The 22,956-nt window shown below is 39.4% G+C and overlaps 1 protein-coding gene across 1 annotated transcript in view; it reads left to right on the top strand.

Annotated features, from left to right (window-relative positions):
- The window catches only part of nbas (neuroblastoma amplified sequence), a 158,653-nt gene that overhangs the window by 34,460 nt on the left and 101,237 nt on the right, over positions 1–22,956 (top strand). Inside the window, exons 20-31 of the mRNA XM_011491806.3 lie at positions 488–592; positions 814–950; positions 5,076–5,162; positions 6,238–6,388; positions 11,903–12,088; positions 13,134–13,307; positions 13,614–13,747; positions 17,230–17,292; positions 20,841–20,963; positions 21,065–21,167; positions 21,416–21,493; positions 21,593–21,747. Coding sequence (XP_011490108.2) covers positions 488–592; positions 814–950; positions 5,076–5,162; positions 6,238–6,388; positions 11,903–12,088; positions 13,134–13,307; positions 13,614–13,747; positions 17,230–17,292; positions 20,841–20,963; positions 21,065–21,167; positions 21,416–21,493; positions 21,593–21,747 — 1,496 coding nt within the window. The remainder of the gene's footprint in view (positions 1–487; positions 593–813; positions 951–5,075; positions 5,163–6,237; positions 6,389–11,902; positions 12,089–13,133; positions 13,308–13,613; positions 13,748–17,229; positions 17,293–20,840; positions 20,964–21,064; positions 21,168–21,415; positions 21,494–21,592; positions 21,748–22,956) is intronic.

Below are 22,956 nucleotides of genomic sequence, written 5' to 3'. Positions count from 1 at the left end.
GAATATCGTATTAAGGTTTTTATCATCCCAACTTGGGGTTGGCTCTGTCTGCATACGAACCATTCAAAGGCTATCCATCAGAAACACACACACACATACGCGCTGAAATGCTGCGTGGCGCATCCTCGCGCACGCTCACTGACGTAAAAGATGTCACAGAGATTTTTTACTCTCAGATAAATCCCTCTAGCCAAAGGCCACAACAACAAATGTTCCTTCCTGACATATGCACACACACACACACACACACACTCATAACTCACTCAGATGCTTCCAAATAAAAAGACAAGGCAGCCGTGGGCTAGAAAGTTAAATAGCATCTGTGTTGACTTTGCTTCGGTGCAATCCTTTGGAGTCTCATCGTCTACCCGCTCACATTTATTCCGCAAAGATAATCCCATTCTTCAGAAATATATGCCCTTCTTTGAACCACAGATGTATTCCATATTTCTCAAAATGGCTCGTCTTTGACTGTTTTACTTTCCAGGAGATACTTGGCGGCCCTCACGCAGCAGAGCAGAAATACGACGCCGAGTTTTTCAAGAAGTTCCGAAGTCAAAATATTGTTCTGTCTGCAAGAAACTACGCCCGGGTAACGTCTGCCTCTACTTTCGATCTAAATTCTTCACTATTTACATTGTTAGAGTAAATATATATGATTGTATAGTTAACTTTTTTTTACATAATTCCCTATATTCTTTTTTTTTTTATATTCTTTTTTAAAACCTCACAAAAGACAGTGTGTACGAAGAGCCGACAATAATTTGAGTAGTCGTTCCTAATATTTTTGTCTTATGTGTCATTTGCCTGCAGGAGAGTAATGTGCAGGCCTTGGATATTCTCTTCACGTATCACGGAGCACAACTCCTTCAGCACCGACTAGCTATTCTTTACAACTTCCCAGAAACCACCTCTCCACATGAGTACACCATCTTGCTGCCTGAAGCCTGGTGAGAAACACACAAACGCTTGCAAGATGGAAATTTGCAATGCCTCTCTAAAACAAGGCAATAAAAGCAGGAACAAACATGAGTTGAAAATCCTGCTGGATACACAAGAAAAAATAATTTGTTCATCAAAATGTCATGTCGTATCTCCTAACTTTGGTTAAATAATGTTAAGTAACAGCAGAATAACCAGTAATATGATGATTTGAGTTCTCTGCTCCTTCCAAACTGCTCACCACACTGCTTATAGTTGGGCTGATTAGTCATAAGCAACTAACGGTGCATGCAGCCCTCAGTGGACCTGTTTGTTTGTGACCCAGTGCTAATTATCTCTGCTCTGTTTAGGCTGGGTTGGCTGTTATTGAAAGGATCAGTCTGCAGCATTGTCTATAAATTAGCTTGTTGTTTGTGGAACACCCACAGGGCTGGTGCGCCGACTTTGTCATTTTTTTCCCCCTCGATTGTGCTCTCATGCTAAATTGGGGGTAAGTCAATCTTGCCCCCTCCTTTTTTAACCTTTTAGTTGGCAAAAAACCCAGTCTGCACAAAAAGGACATTTTTAAAAACTTAATTTTAGGAGATTTAGCTACTTTTTTATGGGAAGACTGTATCCCAGATTACATATACACTGAAATATGTCAGGATAATTATTGCTCTGAGTGACTTACTAGTTTTTGCCCTCAAAAATGACATAAATCCCTCAAAATAAACATTATAATGAATACAAAGTTCTTATAGAATTAAGGCATTTTCTTTAAACACAACAAGACGTTTTCAGCATAGAGGAGGTGATGCAAAAGAACATTTATTATTACAGCGTAGCTCTCTGGAGTGCAAAAGTCTCACACAGTTGTGACTTACTAATATATTTTTCAATATTAAAATAACTTTAACTTGACTAACACCTCAGTTGGAGCATGTGCCAACACATTCTTTTTTCACGGCTTCACACAGAATGATTTCAATCTCAGTTCTACACATGCAGAGTTTGGAAAAGTGACTTAATTACCACTTATAAATATAAATCAGATTCAGATACACTTATTGAAATAAGGCTTGATGCAACTGTTGCAGAACATTTCTCTGCCTTGTATTTCACTAAACTGTAGTTTTTTTTTAGATTGGAGGATATAAATGAAGTTTCAAATTATACTGAACTTTACAAATATTTTGTTTAATGATAAGTGCAACCAAACTATTAATACTTTTTGTATTTCCTTGAAGAGCCACTCCGATGAAAATTGTGCTTTTTCAACATGTTCTTGTGGTATTTTTCTGATGAAAGACATGTTTGAAGAAAATGAAGCTTCCTTTTTGCAAAAGAAACAGAAATATAAAAAGCGTAAAGTTTATTTAATTTATTATTATACTTTTCGCTCTTTGTTGAGGTCTGGTTGTTATTCTGGTTTCCAAACATTTCCCTCTAGCTCGCTTTTATCCAGCCGCATCTGAGTTGGTATGGAGGTCGGGCGGTTGAGGCTCTGCAGTGAGCATCCATCATGTCGCCACCGCTGTGGGGCAGTTTCCTATTTCCCCAGCTTGTGAGCACCAACTGCTGCTCGGCTAGCACTCGCTCCCACACTGCAGCAGACGGAGCTCCTCGCACCATCTGTTTGGAGCTCACTCTTCATGTGCTGAAGTCTTGTTTCACTCCGACGAGGGATGGCTGGGGAGAGACGATGTGCTATTCTTCTGTAATATTGATCAGATTTGTGTGGAGGCCTTTAGACTTCAGGAAGCTGGAAGAGTAGAAGTCAAGTTTTTGTTGAAAACTTCGATTTGACTTTGGCTGGAAAAACTTGTCAGCCCAGTGGAAAACTGAACTTCAAGTTTGCATCTTCATTTTCCCGCTGCTTTGCTGCATTTCTGATGTGAGCAGGATCAGGAGAGCCGAATAATTTATTACTTTCATCAAAGTCGGGGAGCTCAAACTCTGTTTACTCTCCTCTTTTCCTGACCTGCCTGTCTTATTGAAGTATGAGGACGAAGGGGAAGATGGCTAAAAAGAACCGACAAAGAGGTTTAACTTTATCTGGGTCTCTTCAATCTATATGCGTTAAGATGCCAGACTGAATGACTGAACTCACGCTAGAAAAAAAAAAGTCCCCTTTTTATAATTTGATATAAATCAGCAGCGCTTTCCAACTTGCTCCTTAAGTATTTTGACATCAGACAGGAGTCATAACTCAGCTGAGGGGGGTGGAATGCTGCAACATGTTTACAATTGCCCTTTAACTGCACCAAAGCTGCAGATGATTTGTGGCCCACACTATCTGTTTAAGTTTTCCAGCTCCAGTACACATTCTGTGACCACAAAAGAATAGATAACTAAATGAAACGCATTTTTCTTCCAAAAAAAGAAAACAACAGTCATTGCTCGCCCTGGCGCCTCAGCATGGGTGCATGCATTCATATGCTTTTTGCTGGGTTTATGCTTAAGCTGGCATGACACGCAGGGTTGCACAGTCATTCTTCCACGCTCCCTATTTATCTTTCTGAAACTTGTCAAACTCAAGGAGACCAGGAAAAAGTAAATTTCAGCACCAATGTAGCGTTCAGAGAATAAAAGTATTTGCAGCAGAGGCACAAATCAGACTCTTTTTTTTTTTTTTTTTTTTTTTTTTTTTTTTCAGACTTTTTTCCTCCCTTTTTTCACAAAGCTGCTTGTTCTACTTTCCTTGGAGTTTATAACAATAATAAGCGCAGTTCAATGACATAAATCAAATAAATAAATGACATAAATTGATTCATTTAAATAAACATAAATAAAGACATAATTTTTTGATAAACATACATTCATTGACATAAATCAAATCATATACGTGTGAACTGCTACAGTTCACACGTATATGAGTTTGACGATTCCCCAGTTTAGTTGAGTTTAAGTGATTAGTTTAAATTATTGGATCTTTGTTTTTCGTCTATCAACTGCTTTTGCATGACAGACATTGTTTTAAGTGGGAATGCCTTTTTTAAATGTAAGAATTATTAATCGTGTCAATGAAATGTCTTTTTTCCTTTTTATTGATCACTAGTTATTTTCTTGATTTTGACAGAATCGTTTTTTATTAGAAATTTTAAAAAGGCATTATTATTAATTTAAAAATGGTAAATCAAACAAATGCTAAACTAACATTTGATTCTAGATTTTGACTGTAATACTAAGCCTCCCCCCCTTCTTCAGTCTTTTGCAACCAGTGAAAACTATGTTACTGTTCTTTCACTGGAGACATGTTACAGAAAGAAGCAATTCTCCGTTGACTCCTATGTTAAAAAGTCATATTTTACACATATAATAAAGCTATGTGCATTCTACTTAAGCTTATTTGTGGTTTATGGCATTTATTGCCTTTTGTATATTTTTTGGAGCTCAGTTTGCACATTAGTAAGGTGGGATCTTTGATTGGTAGCTGGGTGGATCAATTTGTGAACTCAGCAGAGCTTCAAACTTTGCCCGGACAAATTTTTAGTCTGGAATGTTATTAAATGAAAAATCTCAGGCCAACGTGCTTGTTCCACTTTATCTGTCAATTTTAGTGAGTAACATCTATTTACTGTATATAGGAAAGCTAGACAGCGTGACTCCTCCCCCCCTTTGTTTTCCAAATAGTACCTGCTCGTTCCAAGACGCCATAATCCCACAGACTTCTATAGAGAGAGAAAAAAAACAGCTTTTATTCATTCTATTTTGTCTGAATAACCATTCTTGCTCTGCTACTTTTTTCATGTTCTTGTTGATCCTAGTTCAAGGTATAAACTGATGAATCGAATATTTCAAGTATTAAAGTATATGGTGCCTGCTGACCCCCACGTCAAACGTTCGAAGCGTATGATTGACATATGCACTTCCAACAAGCTCCTGATTAGTGAGACTTGTTGCTATAGAAGGAATTACACAGACCAACTTGGACCAAACACTGTTTGTCTGCTTTGTCTGGCTCCAACATGGCAGCGTCCATAATTGTGGAAAAATGGCGACTGAATTAACTTAATTTGGTCTGAGTTGGAAGTAAGACATTCTCTGTGAGTGGCGTCGCACCCAATTGGTCTAGTTCTCTTATACAGTCAGTGGTAACACCCTATTGGTGATGTCAGATCAATCATTCTCTGCCCAATTTTGTGTTTCAGTGTGGATGAAAGAGACGAGCTGGGGTTGATTCCGTGGGACGAGCAGAGACACAGAGAAATGGACTGGTGTGAGGCAGAGGAGTGCAGGTAAACATTGGACATCATCCCTGACTGGATTTCTTTTTTTTTTTTCTTACCGTTCAACATAAAGCCTTATTAAACTCAGAAGTTGGCAAAGATTCAGTCACTATGTCTACATAAACTCTGCCTGTTGCCATAAGAATGCCTCTCGCAGTGTAGGATGTTACAATTCCCGCTCCATGCAGGCCAGATGCTTGTGCTGGCATCATTATCTGAAACAAAACCTGACATCCTATTATCTAAATTTTAAACAGAGCCATAACAACCCAACAACAAATCTTGCTCTGCAGCCAATTGATGCCATTGCTTCTGTGTGGAGCCCAGCTTAATTTACGCTTTCATTTATGCAGCTCTGTTGGTTTAATTACCTTTTTGGTGTTATTGGTAATATCAGCCGTAAGCTGAAGTAGGCTTGGCTACAGACTCAATTGTAATAATAGGGTTGTGATGCCAGCAAGGTTAAGGATGGTGTTTTTCTCTTTGGCATCGTTTAGTTGTCATGTTTTCAGCTCCATATTTTTCTTTCTTATCTGTTCCTCTCTCTTCCTTTTGCTTCACTCCACCTTTCCCACTAAGTGGATATTTTTGTTATCTTAACCCATTTGAAAAATGAAGCTGGCAAATGTGTTACTAAATACTAATGTTTGACATCTCTACCCTCTTTTCCTTAAGCGTATCCAGCTCAACATGTAAGCCTGTAAAAGCAGCCCATAAATGTGTCACTTTCATTTTCAATAGAGGCTAAATCGTTTCCTTAAAGAGCCGGGGCGCTGTAGGTGGACAGGCGATGTATTTCTCTCGGACTATTTTCAGCTCTGGATCATGGGCTTTGGGCTGTATTTACTGCAGCGGGATGGTGTATGTGTTATTAACTCAATCAACTACCAGTTGTGTTTGTAATGAAGGAACGTGTCACCCACAGCAACCACAGTGTGATGATCGTGGCGCTTCATGCTGCCTAACAAAAGCATAGATGATCTTTTTTTCATTTATAGTAATATTGTTTTTCTGTTGTAGGAAGCTATTTCCTTAAATTTCTTGACGTAATAAAAAGAAATGTGTTTATCCATGGCCTTGACAGAGTGGTGCTGGACCAGAATCCATTTGATGATGATTTCCTTTATGAGGAATCTCCTGAGATGCTGAGATTTCGGACAGCCACGCCTTCCATTGAGCTTCTAACCGACTGGTACCGGAGTCGAGCGGAGGATATCGAGTCCTGCTCCAGACAGGTACCCCCCCACCCCCCTTGGAAATGTGCTGGAATTCATCCCTTTTTTTATTGTTTAGTTTAGCCATTACGTATTGTATTCTATTACTTCATGTTCTTTATAGTTTAATGATTATTATACAATTACCGGTAAGAAGCCTGTCTATTGTCGTCTATTGTTAAAATATATTTGGCTATATAAATAAAATTGAATTGAATTGAATGCAGGAATTAGAACAAAAGAGTTACGCATAGCCACGTATAGCTACGCACGTTTCTATGACCGTTAAACCAGGTCAAACCTTGACCAATCAGGGACTCGGAAGGGGCCAATAGTTGAAATTTGATCATGGAGGAGAAATTAGTAATTGTAGTTGGTGCCTGGCCGGAATTATACGGCAGCAAGTCTTTCATATATCGGAATAGAGCTGTGAAAGAAAAAGCCTGGAGCAACATTTACGAAATCAGCACTGCTTCTACATTTCACGTCCATCCTCTTCCAACTGTAGGTGGCGGACATGCGCTTGTATCGTGTAGCGACATGGTGTCAACACCATATGCACATTCAAAAAATTACAAAAGGATTTTTTAATATCTTTAGTTGTGGTCTTGTAATACACAAACCATATATTAAACCGAAACAAAACCGTGACCTAAAAACCGAGGTTTGAACCAAATCATGGTGAAAGTGAATCGTTAAATCTCAAAAGCCTTTTTACGTTATTATGCAACTCAAGTTTCGACTGTATGCCTTAAGGATAAAGCTTTTTACACTCAAATTGACGTTTTTTTTTACCACAACAAGCTTATGATTTATTCGCCCTCAGCTGGAGCCCCTGGGAACGCTCCTTCCTGCTGACAAAATAAATGCGGAATGCACTTTGAAGCATCTCCAGCCATGGCTGAAAGAGCTTAGCTAAAATAACTTGATGTAGTGACATTTCTTTTTTTCTAAGAGAAGGTTTGGAAATGCAGCCACTTGCAGAGGAATATATTTCTTAAATTGTTTCCATTTTGACTTTTTAACCCTTCTATTTCTCCTGGATGGCAAAATTGCAGCATATTTTCTAAGGTGCGGCCTTCGATGGTCCTTTACAAGTCTCTTCTGTTTATATGTGATTCATTGTAGAGTAAAGCGGATGGAATAACAACTGTTAGACTAATTTTAGATGACTGAGGACGCACAATATGGCATATGATTGCAAAATAAATGTAACCATCCGTCAAGGTCACTTTGATTTTCTGTCTGTGGCAGTTATTATCTCATTTACCATATTTGCCATATGGGGTTCTAATGAAGGGAAACCAAAGCTTGTGTCATCTGCGTTTTGACTGTGCGCTTGAAAAATTGGACTTGATGGGACTTGTTTAGTAGAGTAATGGGTTATAAAAGCCGGAGCTGCCCTCTGTCTCTGTACCCCAACTGGTGCTCTGCCTCCTCTTTACCTCCTTCAAAGTGATGGATCAAGGTTGTCACAGAGCTGTCTTTGGAAAAGGGCTAAATAGGGTGCAGTCCTGCCGTTCCCCTTCATTTCTCAATTTTATCCCCTTTGATTTGACGCAAAGGTGATGGAGGAATAGAGATTTGGGGCTCGTTTCAGAAGTCAACCGAGGGGGCAGGTTTTCACACCAGAGAGACTGAGTTGATGAAAAATGTAGTCTTTGGTAATCTCAAGAAATCAGACCAGCTTTGCCTTTTATTCTCTCCCTTGTTCCATTTTTAATTAGACCTCATCTCCCTTTGCTCTCTCGAACATTACACCAGAAGCCTCTAGAGACTATGCTTAACTCTTCATGTTTTGTGCTTTTTCACACACTTTTTCTCACCAACGGAAGAAAAAAAGAAGAGGGAGATGCTCAAATGTCATTTTTCTGCACTTCTATTTTTTTCCCCGTCTCTCATCTGACTCCTGCTTATACTCGGAAGATCGTTTTAATGTGGGGAAAATAGGGTTTGATCAAAAGAGGCCTCATCAGAGGAAGTTCGAGTGTTCTAGAGAGCTGCTGGAAGGAAGACACTGGAGGGAAGGATTGGCAACATGACCTGAGGACAAGCTTGGAAAAGGATTAGATTGAGGGAAAAAAAAAAAGAAAGCGTGCCAGGCTGATACAGCATTCCTGGTTAGTGTATTTTTAAAACAGGAAAATTAAAGTCTGCCACTGCCAGATGATCAGATATAAGAAGAAATCATTTTCTCTGAGAGCTGTCAGTGAGATGAGGTAAAAAAACAAAAAAAAACGAAATGATTTCAAAGTGTAGTGGGGTGCTTTTCTGAAAGAAAATGAGGAAAAAGATGGGTCCTTTTGAGAACTGGAAAAAGGGCAAGCTGATATGCAAGAAAGGCCTGTGTGTATGTGCCAGATGATGAGTTCAAATGGAGGCTAACTGTGGTGACTCTATTAGTAGGTGGGGGGAAGGAAGGCAGCATAAAAACTGAGCAGGTTTGAAGATGCGTGAAAAAGGTGTCTCAGATGGGACGGGATGAGAGGCGGGAGATTCGCGTTGAGCTAGAGCTTTACAGTGAGGGTCGCCAAATCTGCAGGGGTGATTAGAGGCAGCTGACACGAAGAACAGCGGAAGCACACACACAGGAGCTGCTTCGGCACCGACAACGAAGGGGGGCAGGGAAAGGAGTTCTAATTAAACAGTGCGAGATTTTAACATCTGAATTGTGTGCAGTTAGCTGAGGAGTCTGTCTCTGGATAGTGGGGAGGAGAAGCAGAGAGGATGGGGAGGATCTTTGCTCACATTTAGATCAATAGACCATTCCCACTTGTTTAGTCTAATTGCTCCTTCTTCGCGTCGAGGTGATTTGGGTTGTCTTGTCGGTGTGTGTTTGGAGCAGTACAATTAGCGAGCAATTATTTATTCAGCCAGAAATATCTTAAGAAGCTGAGGATGACGAGGCCGCCGCATGTGTGAAAGGCATGCTCCCGGGTCTAAGAAAGATGCAATACCAGAGAGAAGTCTGTCTTTAAAAGGTGTAGAGAAAGCAATCATCACCCTGGAGCCCAGTGGCATCTCCTATTGATTGGTCAATATCCACAGGTGGCTGACCATCGATTGGCCAGGCAAGCTGCCAGCGTTTAGGTGGCCGCGTATTGACTGGTTGCTCTTCTGGATGGAATTGTATTGATCGCAGCAGCAGGAAGCCCAAGTTTTATTGTTGAAAGACTAATGAGTGGATATTAGTAGAGACTGATGGGTATTATTTGGTCTGGGATTGGTTGGAATATTGTCTTTTTCTTGTTTTTCTTTTCTTTTTTTCCTTCTCCCAGTTCACTGCTTGCTGTGCTGCCACCCTTTTTATTTGTCTACTGCTCAAATCTGTTTGACATGGCTAACTGATTTGTAACAAGGCAGAAAGTGTAAGGTGAAGCCAGTTCAGAGTAACAACTTTACAAAGGTGACTATTGAATATATTCAACAAGGTTTTTACAGGAAGTTGTTGGCTGATGTGAATTCAGTGATGGGAATACATATAAACTAAACAACATCAAACGTTGAAATATTCTGTCAGGAACTGGTGGTGTAGGACCAAAACGCAGGAGACCAGGCATGGTAGCAGAAACTAAAACATTTGATAAATTAACTGAAACAAAAAGATGGCAATGCAGAATAGAACAGATGACCTGACAATGAAGAACTGAAACCAGACATTTATGTACATTTATTACAATGAACAGAAAGGAAAACGGCTGTGGATGATTAACATGAACCTTGATTTAATAACGGGGGGGAGTTTAAAACATGGACAAAAAACAACCTTAAATCCAAACTAAACCAAAGCATCCTCACATATTCCAAGGGGTTGTAACCACTGACTGTATATGAGAACTGGACCGAGTGACCCCTCTTCCCTGGCGTTCCAAATAGGAAGTACCAGCTGGTTCTAAGAACCCAAAATCCCACAGAGAAATAAACAGTTATTGCTCAGTTTTTATATTTCTCATAATAACTATTCTTGCTCTGACACCTTTTTTTTTTAACATGTTCTTTAAAATCCTTCTTTCATGATATTTTTTCATTAGGTATTGAAGTTATAAACTTAACAATACGATGCCTCATGTGCTCCAATGTCAAGCATACGAAAAGTTGGGTTGACAGATTCTTCAGAGCCCGCTTCAAGTGGTAGGGGTGTGGCCTTCAAACAAGCTCACTCTTGATTGACGGGAAGGTTGTTATAGAAACGTTGTTTCGGACTGACTCGAACTAATCACTGCTTACTGACGTCTGGTCCAAATGGCAGCGTCTGTGTCGTGAAAAAATAGCGACTGACTTGACTTCATTTGGTTGGAGCGGGAAGCAAGACATTTCCTGGGGATGACGTCACACTCACTCCGTCCAGTTCTCTTTTACAGTCAATGGTTGCAACAACTTTTAGCTACCAGGTGGTTTAAAAATAAGGGAAAATATGTATTTTAGGGACCATATTGACTTGAAAAATCGCAATTAGTTGGTGTTGTTTAGTGATGCTTTCCAATACTAGCTCCAAACTCGGTGCTACCCTGCCTTTTTCAAAAACATAAAAAAACCATTGCTCGAAGGCTTTCTATATTGCAATAAAGACCCTATAGCTGTTAGTGTTCAAAATTCTAACAGCTTTTTTGAGCCTTGCGTGTCTGGTTAAGACCAATCGGACTGGTTCACAGCTTTAGAGTGGTGTGTATCCTTCAGGAAGTTCTATGGTATACTTTGATTTACCAAAGAACGCTGAAATTCATGCATAAATTCAGCGCTTTTCTCTAATTGGTGGTTCAGAATCCAGTGGGTGACACGAAAGATCATCCATCTAGTTTACAGAGGGGCAAAAAAGTCTTTTGTCAGTCATCAATTCTGCAAGTTCAAAAGCTGAGAGAGATCTGTAAAGTTCATCATGGGTGCATTACAACTATGATTTTTAAAGAATTTATTTGTGCAGGAAATAGGTATGGGGTCTTGCAGAATTTGCCAAATACTATGTGTATGTCTATGATGCCATCACTCACTCAAGTCAATTGTTACTTCATATAAAACCGTTCTTAATAATATTATTACTAAAGATGTTAATTTTTGTAATCTGAATACTGACTAGCTGAGAAAAACGAAAACAAAGATCTGACACGCTGTTTAGTTTCTTATTAACTTGTGACTTTTATTTTTACATTTATGCTGTTAGGCAGTTTGTTTTTTAAAATTCAATAAACCAAGTTTGCCTTTTGGAATAAAGACTTATTTGCATTTATCTTCATATTGGGTCAGAGTTTACATTAAACTGTTACAGGTAAGATGTGGAACTGCAGTTTCAGAGATCCATATCAGATTAGGTCGTCATGCCTAGTAAATATGACTCTATATTATTCTTGCTAATATAAATAGAGTATTTAACTGGATTTCAAATCTTTTTTGTTATATTTCATGTTGTTTACTGATTGTCCATTTAAAATATACATATAGTCTTAGTTTTAAAGCTTGCTACACTTTTACCCGTGGGACATTTCAGCATGTACTCTGCAGTCAAAATGTTCAGTATTTTTGTTTACCTGTGGCCATCAGGTGGATTGTGCACTGTCACTCGTGCGCCTAGGAAAGGAGCGGGAGATCCCGGGACTGGAGCTCCTGTGTGATGACCTGATCACCATGGAAACACTGGTGTATGAGGCGTCATGTGATTTGAGCCTGACTCTGAAAGAGTTTCAGCAGCTTAAGGACATCGACAAACTCTGCCTACTCATGAAAAATGTGAGTCTTGATATATATATATATTTTTTTAACAGTGTTTTAACTGTTCAACATGTGCCGCTTGATTAGGCAAAATAAACAAATCAGTAATAAATTATATTTAGTTGTTTGACTCACATTTAAGGACCAGCAAAGTTCGGAAAGCTCCTCCATTACAGGTGCCATGGTTACATTTCTATTTGGAATAAATTACATAAGCTTTCCCTTAAAGTGTAGTGAACAACTGCCAGGTTTAGCCTATGAGCTGTGCAATTCAGGCAGGCAGCCAGCAAATGTTGTTGACTGCGTTAATACATGCTGTTTGACTGAAACTCCCTTTAGGCTTTGAGTTTGTGAGTTTGTGAGTGTGCATTTGTTAATGCTTACCAGGCTCTCTGACTTAACCCTTCCTCTCTGCTTGCATCTGATGTCTTTCAGAGAGTTCACAGCAGAGAAGAAATGCTCTTTTCCTTGTCTGTGCAATTTATTTTGTTTGTGAACTAAAAGTTGGATAAAAAACTAAAATCTAATTTAGTACCATGGACAGCTTTCTGTACATCATGAGTCAGGGCCTTCATAAGGTGGGTGCAAGGCTCTGCACGAACTTGACATTCATCTGTGCAGACCACAGCACTTCCCACATACTGCAGCAATTATAGTTAAAGTTCAAGCTTAATTGCATGGTATAATTTTATGTAAATTCAGTTTGAAGTGGTCTGTGGTCTTCTGTAAAAACATTTAGAAAGAAAGGAAAATAAAAAAAATAGAACCCATAAAACTAATAGTGTTGCTCATCTGAAAAGCTTGCTTTAGATAGATACATATTTATTTTACTTTCAAATCGACAAAAGTAGTTTTTTGTGGGTTTAAAAGCAGCATATGCTGGATTTTAGAACCAATTTAAGCATAACAAAAATTAAATGTTGACTTTACTTTTGGCTAGAGAGGAGAATAAGTTTTTGAATTTACTTTGACTTATATATTATTGGTTTATTTAGCCGCTTACTCATTTTCCTCTAATATAGTGTCTTTCTGTCTGATGCATTTGTTTGCTTTCCCTCATCAGTCCAGCCCTGAGCGCTATGTGAAAGATGCCTTCCAGTGGATGCTGCCGTTTCTGCACCGCTGCGAGGGCCAGAGAGCAGGTGCTGCCAGATCTCTTTTTGCAGAATACCTGATCAGCCTGGCCCAGCGAGACCTTTCTCTGCCCCTCATCATTTGCCAACACTCCAAACCTGATGCAAGTACCCCGGCACCCACACGAACACACATGCATGCGTGAGGGAGGTGTCAAACAAGCGAGGCTGCAAATGAAGCCAAAGGCAAATGAAATCTGTCACATTCTTGGCACAGAGAGGCAGGTGTGTGTGATGTGTTCATGACTCTGCTCTGGAAATGTATTTATGACACCATAAGGCCACAGCTGAAGAATGGCCTGAAGGAACGGCAGATCTGAACTGAAACATTACTTCAGTGTGTCCACAGCAGCTGAGCGCAGTCACACTGAAGAATATTTACACTCCAACTCCTGTGTTGTGTTCTCTAGTGCCCACAGAAGATCATCGGGGACCCGGACCAGCTGATGGAGGTCGCGTTGGAGTGCATCTATGGCTGCGAGCGGGACGACCAGCTCAGCCTCTGCTATGACATCCTGGAATGTCTGCCGCAGAGGGGCTACGGGTCAGACACACAGTGTTTGCACAAGTCACCTAAAGTCAAGCGTCCAGCTTTAGCTCTGCAAATGACAGCAGCGATCTTTATTTAGGTTATGAAAACCATCCTGTCAGGATGATGAAGCAGTTCTTCAGCTCCTTGTCCACTAGAACACATTGATCCCAGTCCACCTCTTTCCTTTTTGTCCACCACAGAAGTCTCTGTGTACCTATAAATAAAACTCAACTACCCCATCTGCTTCTGTTTCTCCCCCTTTGCACCTTTTTCTTCTACCTTCTCTCCCATATGCTCAACTCCTGCACCAAGGAGCCATCATTTAGCCTTGCTACATTCCTTATAGAATTTCCTTAGACTTTGCTGTTACTCCCCCTTTTTTGCACACACATTTTTCATCTGTAATGCAATTTATTTAGTATGGCAGGAGAAGAAAGGCCGGTCCAGTAAATTCTCAGTGAGGCTTTTGCGAGTTTGTAGTAAGGAAAGGCACGGCAAGGGAGTTCCTCAAGCATTAATGAATAAAAACGACTCATGCATAGGTTGGTTGGTGGCAAAACTCATCACTCAAGAAATCTTTCAGGATTATTGACTCACAAACAGACTGCAGTTTGTGAGACTGAAATGCATTTAAAGACTTTCTCCAATGAACATAGGGGCTTTTAACATGTTCTTGTGGTATTTTTCTGATGATGGAGGACATGTAAAGAAAATTAAGCTCAAAATTGCATTTTTGAATATTTCTTTATTACATGCCAGTGGTCCCGCCCACAACTATGACCTAGAAAACGATAGCTTTTTTGATTTAGGCTAAAAACAGCATGAACATAATTAAAAAAAAACCCACTGTGATCGCTTTGAAAATCAATCAAAAGACGTTTGCAGTGGGTCTTTAAAGGAACGGTCGGCAGCACAGCACATTCAAACTTGTAAACTTTTGACTTTTCTTAGTTAGATAGCTTTAATCATCTGCAGAAAACCCTTTGCAGCTCTCAAAGGGTTTAAAGTATCAGAGAGTGGACTACAGAAAAGGTGTTATAGCAGAACTGATTAGGTTGATATTTCAGACAAATCTTGCATTTTGTGGTGCAAGCACCAAATTTGGCGTGGATGTAGCTTAGGATCCTTTTTTAAGGGAAATCCCATTAGCAACAAAATCCAGTCTTTTGACTTAAAGGGGTACCTACCACTTTTAGAACACTTGAAGAATATGAACAAACAGTGCAGTTAGACATTTAACAAACGCCTGCGAATTTTTAAGATAAAACAACACTTGAAATTGTAATTCTTGAGCTTTATAGGGTGGACAATCAAAGATGTATGTGTTTAACTGAAGAACAGACTGGACTGGAAGCTGTTTACAGACCTCCTGGTTTTAGACTGAAATATTTTAGGATGAAATATATGTCTATTTTATTTATTTATTTGGTTATTGTTTTATCCTACTGTGACAGGCTGGTGACCTGTTGAGTTGCTTTTGGTAAAAATGATGGAACTGTTGATCAATTTTAGTCTAAAAAGAAAATAAAGGAGTGAAACATTGACTTCAGGTAAATCGGACTTTCATGCTCGGCCTTGTTGATCTGCCTCATTTTAGCATGCTGCGACTGCGACACAAGGTGCTGTGGAACTGGTGGGGAGACAGGGGTTACTCTAAACTACAGTGTAGTGTTGTACTAAGCTGACAAGTCCTCTGCGGGCAAGTCGAGGTGAGATTTTTATGTTCATGCTTCGTCTGAGATGACAGCTATGGCCGGAGGCATTGTGTGCCAGAATTGTCCTGCAGAATATCAAACACACTTTGCATCAATAAAGCCTTAAAGGGATTTTTTTTCTTGAAGTTCCAAACTTGGAGGGCAAATTTAGAATTTGCCTAAAAAGGGTAAGATGCATATTGAGTCTGAGATATAATATGGACTCAGTGGCTTTTAGAATCTGTGTGGCAGCTGACCAAAAGTAAAGACTCAGTCCATTTAAACGATTTAGTGGATTTATTCTCAGCACACCTGACTAATTGCAACTGCCAGGTTTGACTAAATTTTCAGTCTTCAGTACAAGCTGAGTTTAATCCAAACACTATGAACAATATATTTTTTTTAGCTAAAGGGGTTTCTACTGAGTGATGGAAGGCTGCTGACATTTTTCAGCTGTCTAACTGTAAATCCAGACACAGTTGAAAGATGTGAGTAGGAGCACTAACCCACCGCTGGGTCTGGATTTTTTGAAATGTTTAGGGAGAAGAGGTGCTTTTAGTGACAAACGGGAGAAATTTGTTTTTTTCCTTTTTTAAATTCACAAGTTAGTTAGATGGCAAAGAGAACCCATTTTTAGATGTGAATTAATAAGTTTCCATTTATACATAGATGTGTTTCTTAATTTCTTAAAACCTAAATTCAGATGAACTCAAAAAATGGGTTAATCATATTCAGAGTGAAAAAAGACACACTCTATATTGTAATTTATGTAGCAGTTGTTAATAGCTTAATCAAAAACCGCTTTTATTTTTACACCAGCATAAAATATTAATACGCTGCTTTTTCAAAAAATGGTGCTGCATTTTAGAGGGGATGTTTCACTTTCCTAGACCGATTTATTTTCTCTGTGTTGTGGATTAGCAAACCCCAAAGCTTAACTGTATAAGCAATACCTTTTCTAATTACCATTTCTCCCAGGAGTGACTAAGAAAGCTCCCATACTGCCATCTTGCCTCAGTTATAGCGTATTTTGAAGTTAGAACCCCCTTTTTTTTTTTTTTTTTATGCGATACTGTGAAATTAGGTCTAAATATGCACAAGAGAACATTATATTCCCCCAGCCTGAAAGTGTGAAATGCTGGAAAGAACACGAGATAAGGCAGCAAAGCAGTGGGGACTAAGAATGAGGAATACTGGGATAAATAAATGAAGCCGGATCAGAGAACAGGGATTCACATGATTGGATTGGATGGCCATTTGACTTTTTGTGTGGTTAAATCAGTGATTTAAAATGAGAACTGGACTAAATCTAATGACGGAATCGTAATATGGACGCCGCCATGTTGGAGTTGGATTACGTCAGTTGGTAGTGATTAGTCCGAATCATTGTTTCTAGGGCAACCACTCTCAACAATCAGGAGTGAGATTGTAGGAAGGCCACACCCCTTACACTTGAAAGCAGGCTAGGGAAAGTCTGTCAATCAAAAATTTCAAATGTTTAATGTGAAACAAGTTACTTTTATTGATGAATCTGATTGGTGAGTTTATAACTTAAATACTGTGCACTACAGTCTATGGGATTTTGGCTTCTTGGAGCCAGTGGGTACTTCCTGTTTGGAACGCTAGGGGAAGGGGTTAGTCAGTCCAGTGCACATATTCCAAAACTATTGTTCTCCAGGGGAACGGGTCAACCTGACCCAAAGGGCCTACAGGCAAAAGAGGCTGCACAGTTCTGTGTAAACTTTTGTCATTGACCCTTTTTTTTTCTTTACCTATGGCTAAGTTTTGCTCTCTTTGCAGACCTGAGACGGACGCAACTGCATTGCTTCACGACCGGGTGGACAAACTTGAGAAGCACCTCAGGTAAAACTTGCCACCCATGACTTTCCTCTGACCTCTAAGCATTCTTTCTAGATAAATTTCACAGGTTAATTTTACTCTTTGAGATGCCTCTCAACTTTCTTTAAAGCCTTTTGTCTTTCATTTTGGGACTTTCGTTTGAGCAGGCTGTGTCCCCTCACCTCCCAGCCGCAGCCAGTAACGGGACATTTTTAAAGCGAGCAGCTCTTCACTTTAGTGATGTGTCGCTTTGGAAATGTTCGCAGTGTTGCAATGCTTGTTATTTTCCTCCCCCATTGTGAACTGGATGGAAAACACTGAGATGGTTAAGAGACACGGGTGCACACTCAACTCCCCTCGTTTATTTAATGTCAAAGGACTTCTGCGTCTCACGGGGTTCAGAAAGCCTCAGGCGCTTTTTTAGCTACAGGTCTTTCTATTTCTCCTGCCCTTCTTCTCAGGATCAACTTCCAAATACAAAGTAGTGACAACAAGAAGGGATGGAGGATGAGGATGGAAAGCCTGAAGGGAACTGGAATATAGATAATGATGAGCAGGAGGAGGAAGCAAGCCAGTCTTAAGGCCCAGTTTATCCTTTGCACATATTTACATACAGGCATGCACATCCAAGCACAAACACGAGCTCGGAAAGTGTGTTGACTGTGTGTACGACTCCAACAGAATCAGATAAACCAAGCGGCAAAATGCAAGGAGTCTGCTCTCAGCGCACCATCGGAATAAAACGCGCTGCCACTGGCTGTTGGTGCATTTATATGGGCAAAGGAAATGTGCAGACACTCCCATGAACACAAACTTGAGCAATCGTGCACACAGAGTTCTACATTTCAGGACTTGTACACATGCAGCACAGGCACCTGTTTACTATGCTAATGAGTTGCAACTGAGACTGAACATCTGTAGCAGTGCGACCCTGCCGAGACGGAGGGTGCCATGCTAATCCCTCACCAGCACCCACTCTCCCTTGGTCGCATTACGCAGCTTGCATTGACATGCTCCTGGATGCACACACACACACTTACAAATAGGTGTTGTCTCTATGATGTGCAGTTCATCATCTTGCTTCTCTGTCTTGCACTGTGCCTTCCCCATCTGCACTGTGTCTTGCAAATGGCCCTCTGCTGCCAAGATAATGTACGGCTCGGATCGTGCCCACTTTCTGTCTTACTCCTGTGATTTGTTCTGGTTTCATTTTGCTACACTCACTCTTCCTCTGCTTTGACATTTCCAACTGGGAAACCTCCTGCTTCGAGTCATGCTGCCTAATTTTTATTTACATTTTTTATGTGATGCATTATTTTATACAACCTCTTAAGTGTCTGTTTTGGAATTAGTTTGAACATTTTTCATAACAATATAACCCTGACATCCTAAACCTCTATAAAGCTTGATTTCTAATGTAACCCTTAGATCTACATTATTTTTTTAACATTTTCCGGTTGAACCGACACATTTTTTATTGGAACAAGTCCAAATTTGTAGTAAAATCTAAGTATTAAATGACATTGTTGAGTGTAAAAGTTGAATAAAAATTTAAATGTGTTAGGTTTTAATATTCATTCTATTAGAAAGATTTTCTCTTTCAGTTAATCAAATGGTTGTAACCCTGGCAGTGTCATCTGATTCTTTTTAGACTTACGTTTGACGTCTTTAAAATTTTTTCTACTATTTTACTATTATACTTCTGACTTTTGCACAAAAATTCACATTCTTTTTCTCTATCTGAAAAAAAAATCATTTTAATCAAATTTAGCCTTGCAGCCTGGTTACATTCATTTGACTTTAAATGGGTGCATCATTTAATACGGGATACTGGTCCTGTTTTTTCTTATTTGTGTGAGATTCTTTTTGCTTTTGCATCAACAAAAGTAGATGCAAATGAAAGCAAAACACCACTTTTAGTGTTGTGCTTTCTTGAAGCCTTTTGAGGGCCGGGTTAAAAAATAAATATGATGTAACTGCAAGCACAAATTTGCTTAGCCATCCCATAATATGCAGTATACAGTACTTCATTTAGAAAGATGGTTTTAGAAAATCATTTTTTTTCTTCCAAAAATGAAAACCCTTTTGTATTTGTCTTTACAGTTTAGTTAAGGAACACAAAGCAGAAACCACACAAAGCCGGCATAGGAAAGACAGGGTGAAGGACTGTTGCAGTCTGTTTATACTTTTAAGACCTGAATGATATCTGTATTTATTCATTTCTATTGTCTTGTTTTACAGCTTTGCAGCTAAATCTAGAGATGGGTTGCATTTAATTTGCAAAAATAAATTACATTTCTTCTTACGTCACAACATATATACGGTAAACAAAATGAGTAGATATTTTAGAATGTTTTTTTTAATCTGAAAATTATTTGGACGTTTTGTTTTTTAGTAGGATAAATATTAACCAGTTTATTAAGATAGAAATATTGTATAAAATTCTATAGAAACAATAGAAATGTGATGGTTTTTTGTGATTTAAAAAATATTTGAGATCCTGTAGAAGTTGAAATGTGCATATTTTTGTAATTGTTACTCTCAATGTAACAATTACATTGTTACATTAACCCCTGTGGGGTTAAAATTATCACAAGAACGTTGAGCCAAAATCCCAGAACCACACGGGGGACCTAGTGAATGACCTGCAGAGAGCTGGGACCAAAGTAACAAAAGCTACCATCACTAACACACTACGCTGCCAAGGACTCAAATCCTGCAGTGCCAGACGTGTCCCCCTGCTAAAGCCAGTGCAGGCCCATCTAACATTTGCTTGAAAGCATTTGGATGATCCAGAAGAGGATTGGGAGAATGTCCTATTGTGAGATGAAACGAAAATAGAACTCTTCTTGTCGTGTTAGGAGGAGAAAGAAGGCTGAGTTCCATCCAAAGAACACCATACTTACTATAAAGCATGGGGGTGGAAACATCAACCTTTGGGGCTGTTTTTTTTAGCAAAGGGACAACTGATCCGTGTACAAAAGAATGAAATGGGCCATGTAGCAGTAGTGATTGGTCCGCAGGGGGCATTGAAGATGAAACAGGGCTGGATCTTTCAGCATGACGATGATCCCAAACACCCTGCCCGGGTAACGAAGGAGTGGCTTCATAAGAAGCATTTCAAGGTCCTGGAGTGGCCTAGCTAGTGTCCAGATCTTAACCCCATAAAAAATCTGTGGAGGGAGTTGAAGTCAGTGTTGCCCAGAACCACCCCCAAAACATCACTGCTCTAGAGGAGGTCTGCAAGGATGAATGGGCCAAAATACCAGCAACAGTTTGTGACAACTTACAGAAAACGTTTTACTGCTGTCATTGCCAACAAAGGGTATATACAAAGTATTGAGTTGAACGTTTGTTATTGACCCAATACTTATCATCATTTATAATTTACAAATAAATTGTTTCAAAATCCGACAATGTGATTATGGATTAATTTTTCTCATAGTTGAGTTATACTTATGATGAAAATTACAGAGCTCTCATTTTTTTAAGTGGGAGAACTTGCACAATTGGTGGCTGACTAAATACTTTTTTTGCCTCACTTTATATGTGACACTTTTCTTTTTCTAAAGTGTGGTGGAGATACTGGAAAAGCATGGCCTACAGAAGCCCATTTCCTTTGTGAAGAAGAGCCAAGATAGTGCAGAAGAGGCCCACCAGCTGATGGTCAAGCTGTGTCGTCACACTGGCCGCAAGTACGAACTTAGGACCAAATATGTTTTATGTTGTGGGCCTGAAAGACCACATTTTCTCAGAATCCTCTAAGCATGTTGAATGTGTGTTTTTGTCCATGCAGGATTCCTCCAGTGAGTGAGACTGTTTGGAAAGGCCTCCTGCAGGACCTGCTCGAAATGCAGCAACATGTTTATGCATGTCTAAAACCAGACACGTGCCATCAGGTACTACAACCCAACTGTACATATATGTCAGATACTGTAAAATTGACATTTAGTCATTAAAAAAGTCCACTACAATTGTTAGTTTGCTTCTGTGGCTACTTGCTCACTCTGTCTCGGAGCGTCTTATTTTAGAGTTTGGTTAAATACACAGATCATTTCCTCAAAAACGGCTGAAACCTTTTTTCTAACTTGTTCAGCAAAAAGCCATTTCATCCTGCAAATTGTCTTCTGTTTCCTGACTGCGGCAGGTTTTTGTCGAGTCCCTGCTGTGCTCGAGCCGCGTGGAGAACATTCGCCTGGCAGGGCAGTACATGCATTGCTCCAAGGTAGATTGAATAACATTCTTCATGAATTCTCCCAGTGTTAAACACTTATAATCAGTTTTCCACTCTCATTGATCTCCACATTTGAATTAATGTCTGCAGGTCAGCCAGGACGTTCCTGTCAGTTTGACTTTCCGGGGAAAAGCTTCTGCTCACAGGGTGGCCTATGATAACAGTGTAGACTTGGTGTTGGCTGCTGCGCGAGAGTACTTCAACTCTTCAACATCTCTGACAGACCCCTGCATGAATTTGGCCAGGTGAGCAGGAAAACAGTGTGAAATATTTTTATTTTTTTTAATTTGAGTATGTATAACTATTTCTTTTTTTTTTTTCTTCTGTCTGAGGAAGGCAACCAGTCTCAAATGTTAATAAATCTATTGAAAACAACAATAAAAAGCAACATTTATAAAATGTGAAAGTTTAAGATTATATATTATTAACGTATGTGCCCTTTGACATTATAAACATTTAACAAAAAAATGTATATTTCTCCTCTTGAGTTATGTAGTATGAAGCTCAGTCCGCACCACCCTTGCCAATGCCGGTTCAAGCGTCCACCTTTACTTAAGAAAGTCTAAGTAAACGTCACATGTTTGATTTGAAACTCTCGTGTTCGTGCATCACTATGCACATCTTTAGGAGTCTTTTAGAGTACAAAAGGCGTGGCCATTGAACACAGGTTGAAAGTTAAACCAGGTTAAAATTTTGACCAATCAGAGACTCAGATATCATAGTGACATGTGGATGATGTCTTCTTTAATTCATGGAAGTGCCAACTGTTTTGTTTTTTGGTTTTTTCTAAAATTGCTTCTACACACACAAAACACAAATAAAAACAGTGGTCTATTGTCTATTTTGAGAGTTCTAAAAAGAACCCGCAATAGACTCACTAAATTACCTACACAGTTTCTGTTAATCCAGTTGGGTTTTTGTTCTTGTCTATAGACCTTTCTTGTGGTTTTATCCCTGCAAGGGCAACACTATTGTTCCTGTTGTATGTTCCAGAAATCTGAAGCTATATGTTGGCTGTTTGTCATCTCAACTATTACGTTTTTTTGTGTCTCAGCTAAACCAAGGACAAGTCCTCAGCTCATGCGGACAGCAGATTTCCTCCTTAAGCCGCTGTTTTGTCTGGGATTTACGTACAGCACAAGTCAATCATTATTGCCTCTTTTCTTCAGACACTGCTGTCCATATCTCTCAAAAAGGCACACTCACTCATTCAGTGTGCTGTTACATATACTAAGTGATGCTCTGCATAATCCTATTAAGGGTAATAAGTGTGGATTGTGTTGCAAGAGAAAGGTCTCTAGTTCTAAATCCAGCGAATCGCTCCAGACTTTGTAAATAAAATCCATTTGAGAAGGCTCATTTCTGATTTCACTGCTGGAACTTGACCTAAGGGTTAACAGTCTTCAGTGCGTACTTTAATGAATAATAACAATTTAGACTCCTTGACAAACACA

The sequence above is a fragment of the Oryzias latipes genome, chromosome 24 (genome assembly GCF_002234675.1).
Source record: "Oryzias latipes chromosome 24, ASM223467v1".
NCBI classification, from domain to species: Eukaryota; Metazoa; Chordata; class Actinopteri; order Beloniformes; family Adrianichthyidae; genus Oryzias; species Oryzias latipes.
This window is presented reverse-complemented; position numbering and strand designations above follow the sequence as displayed.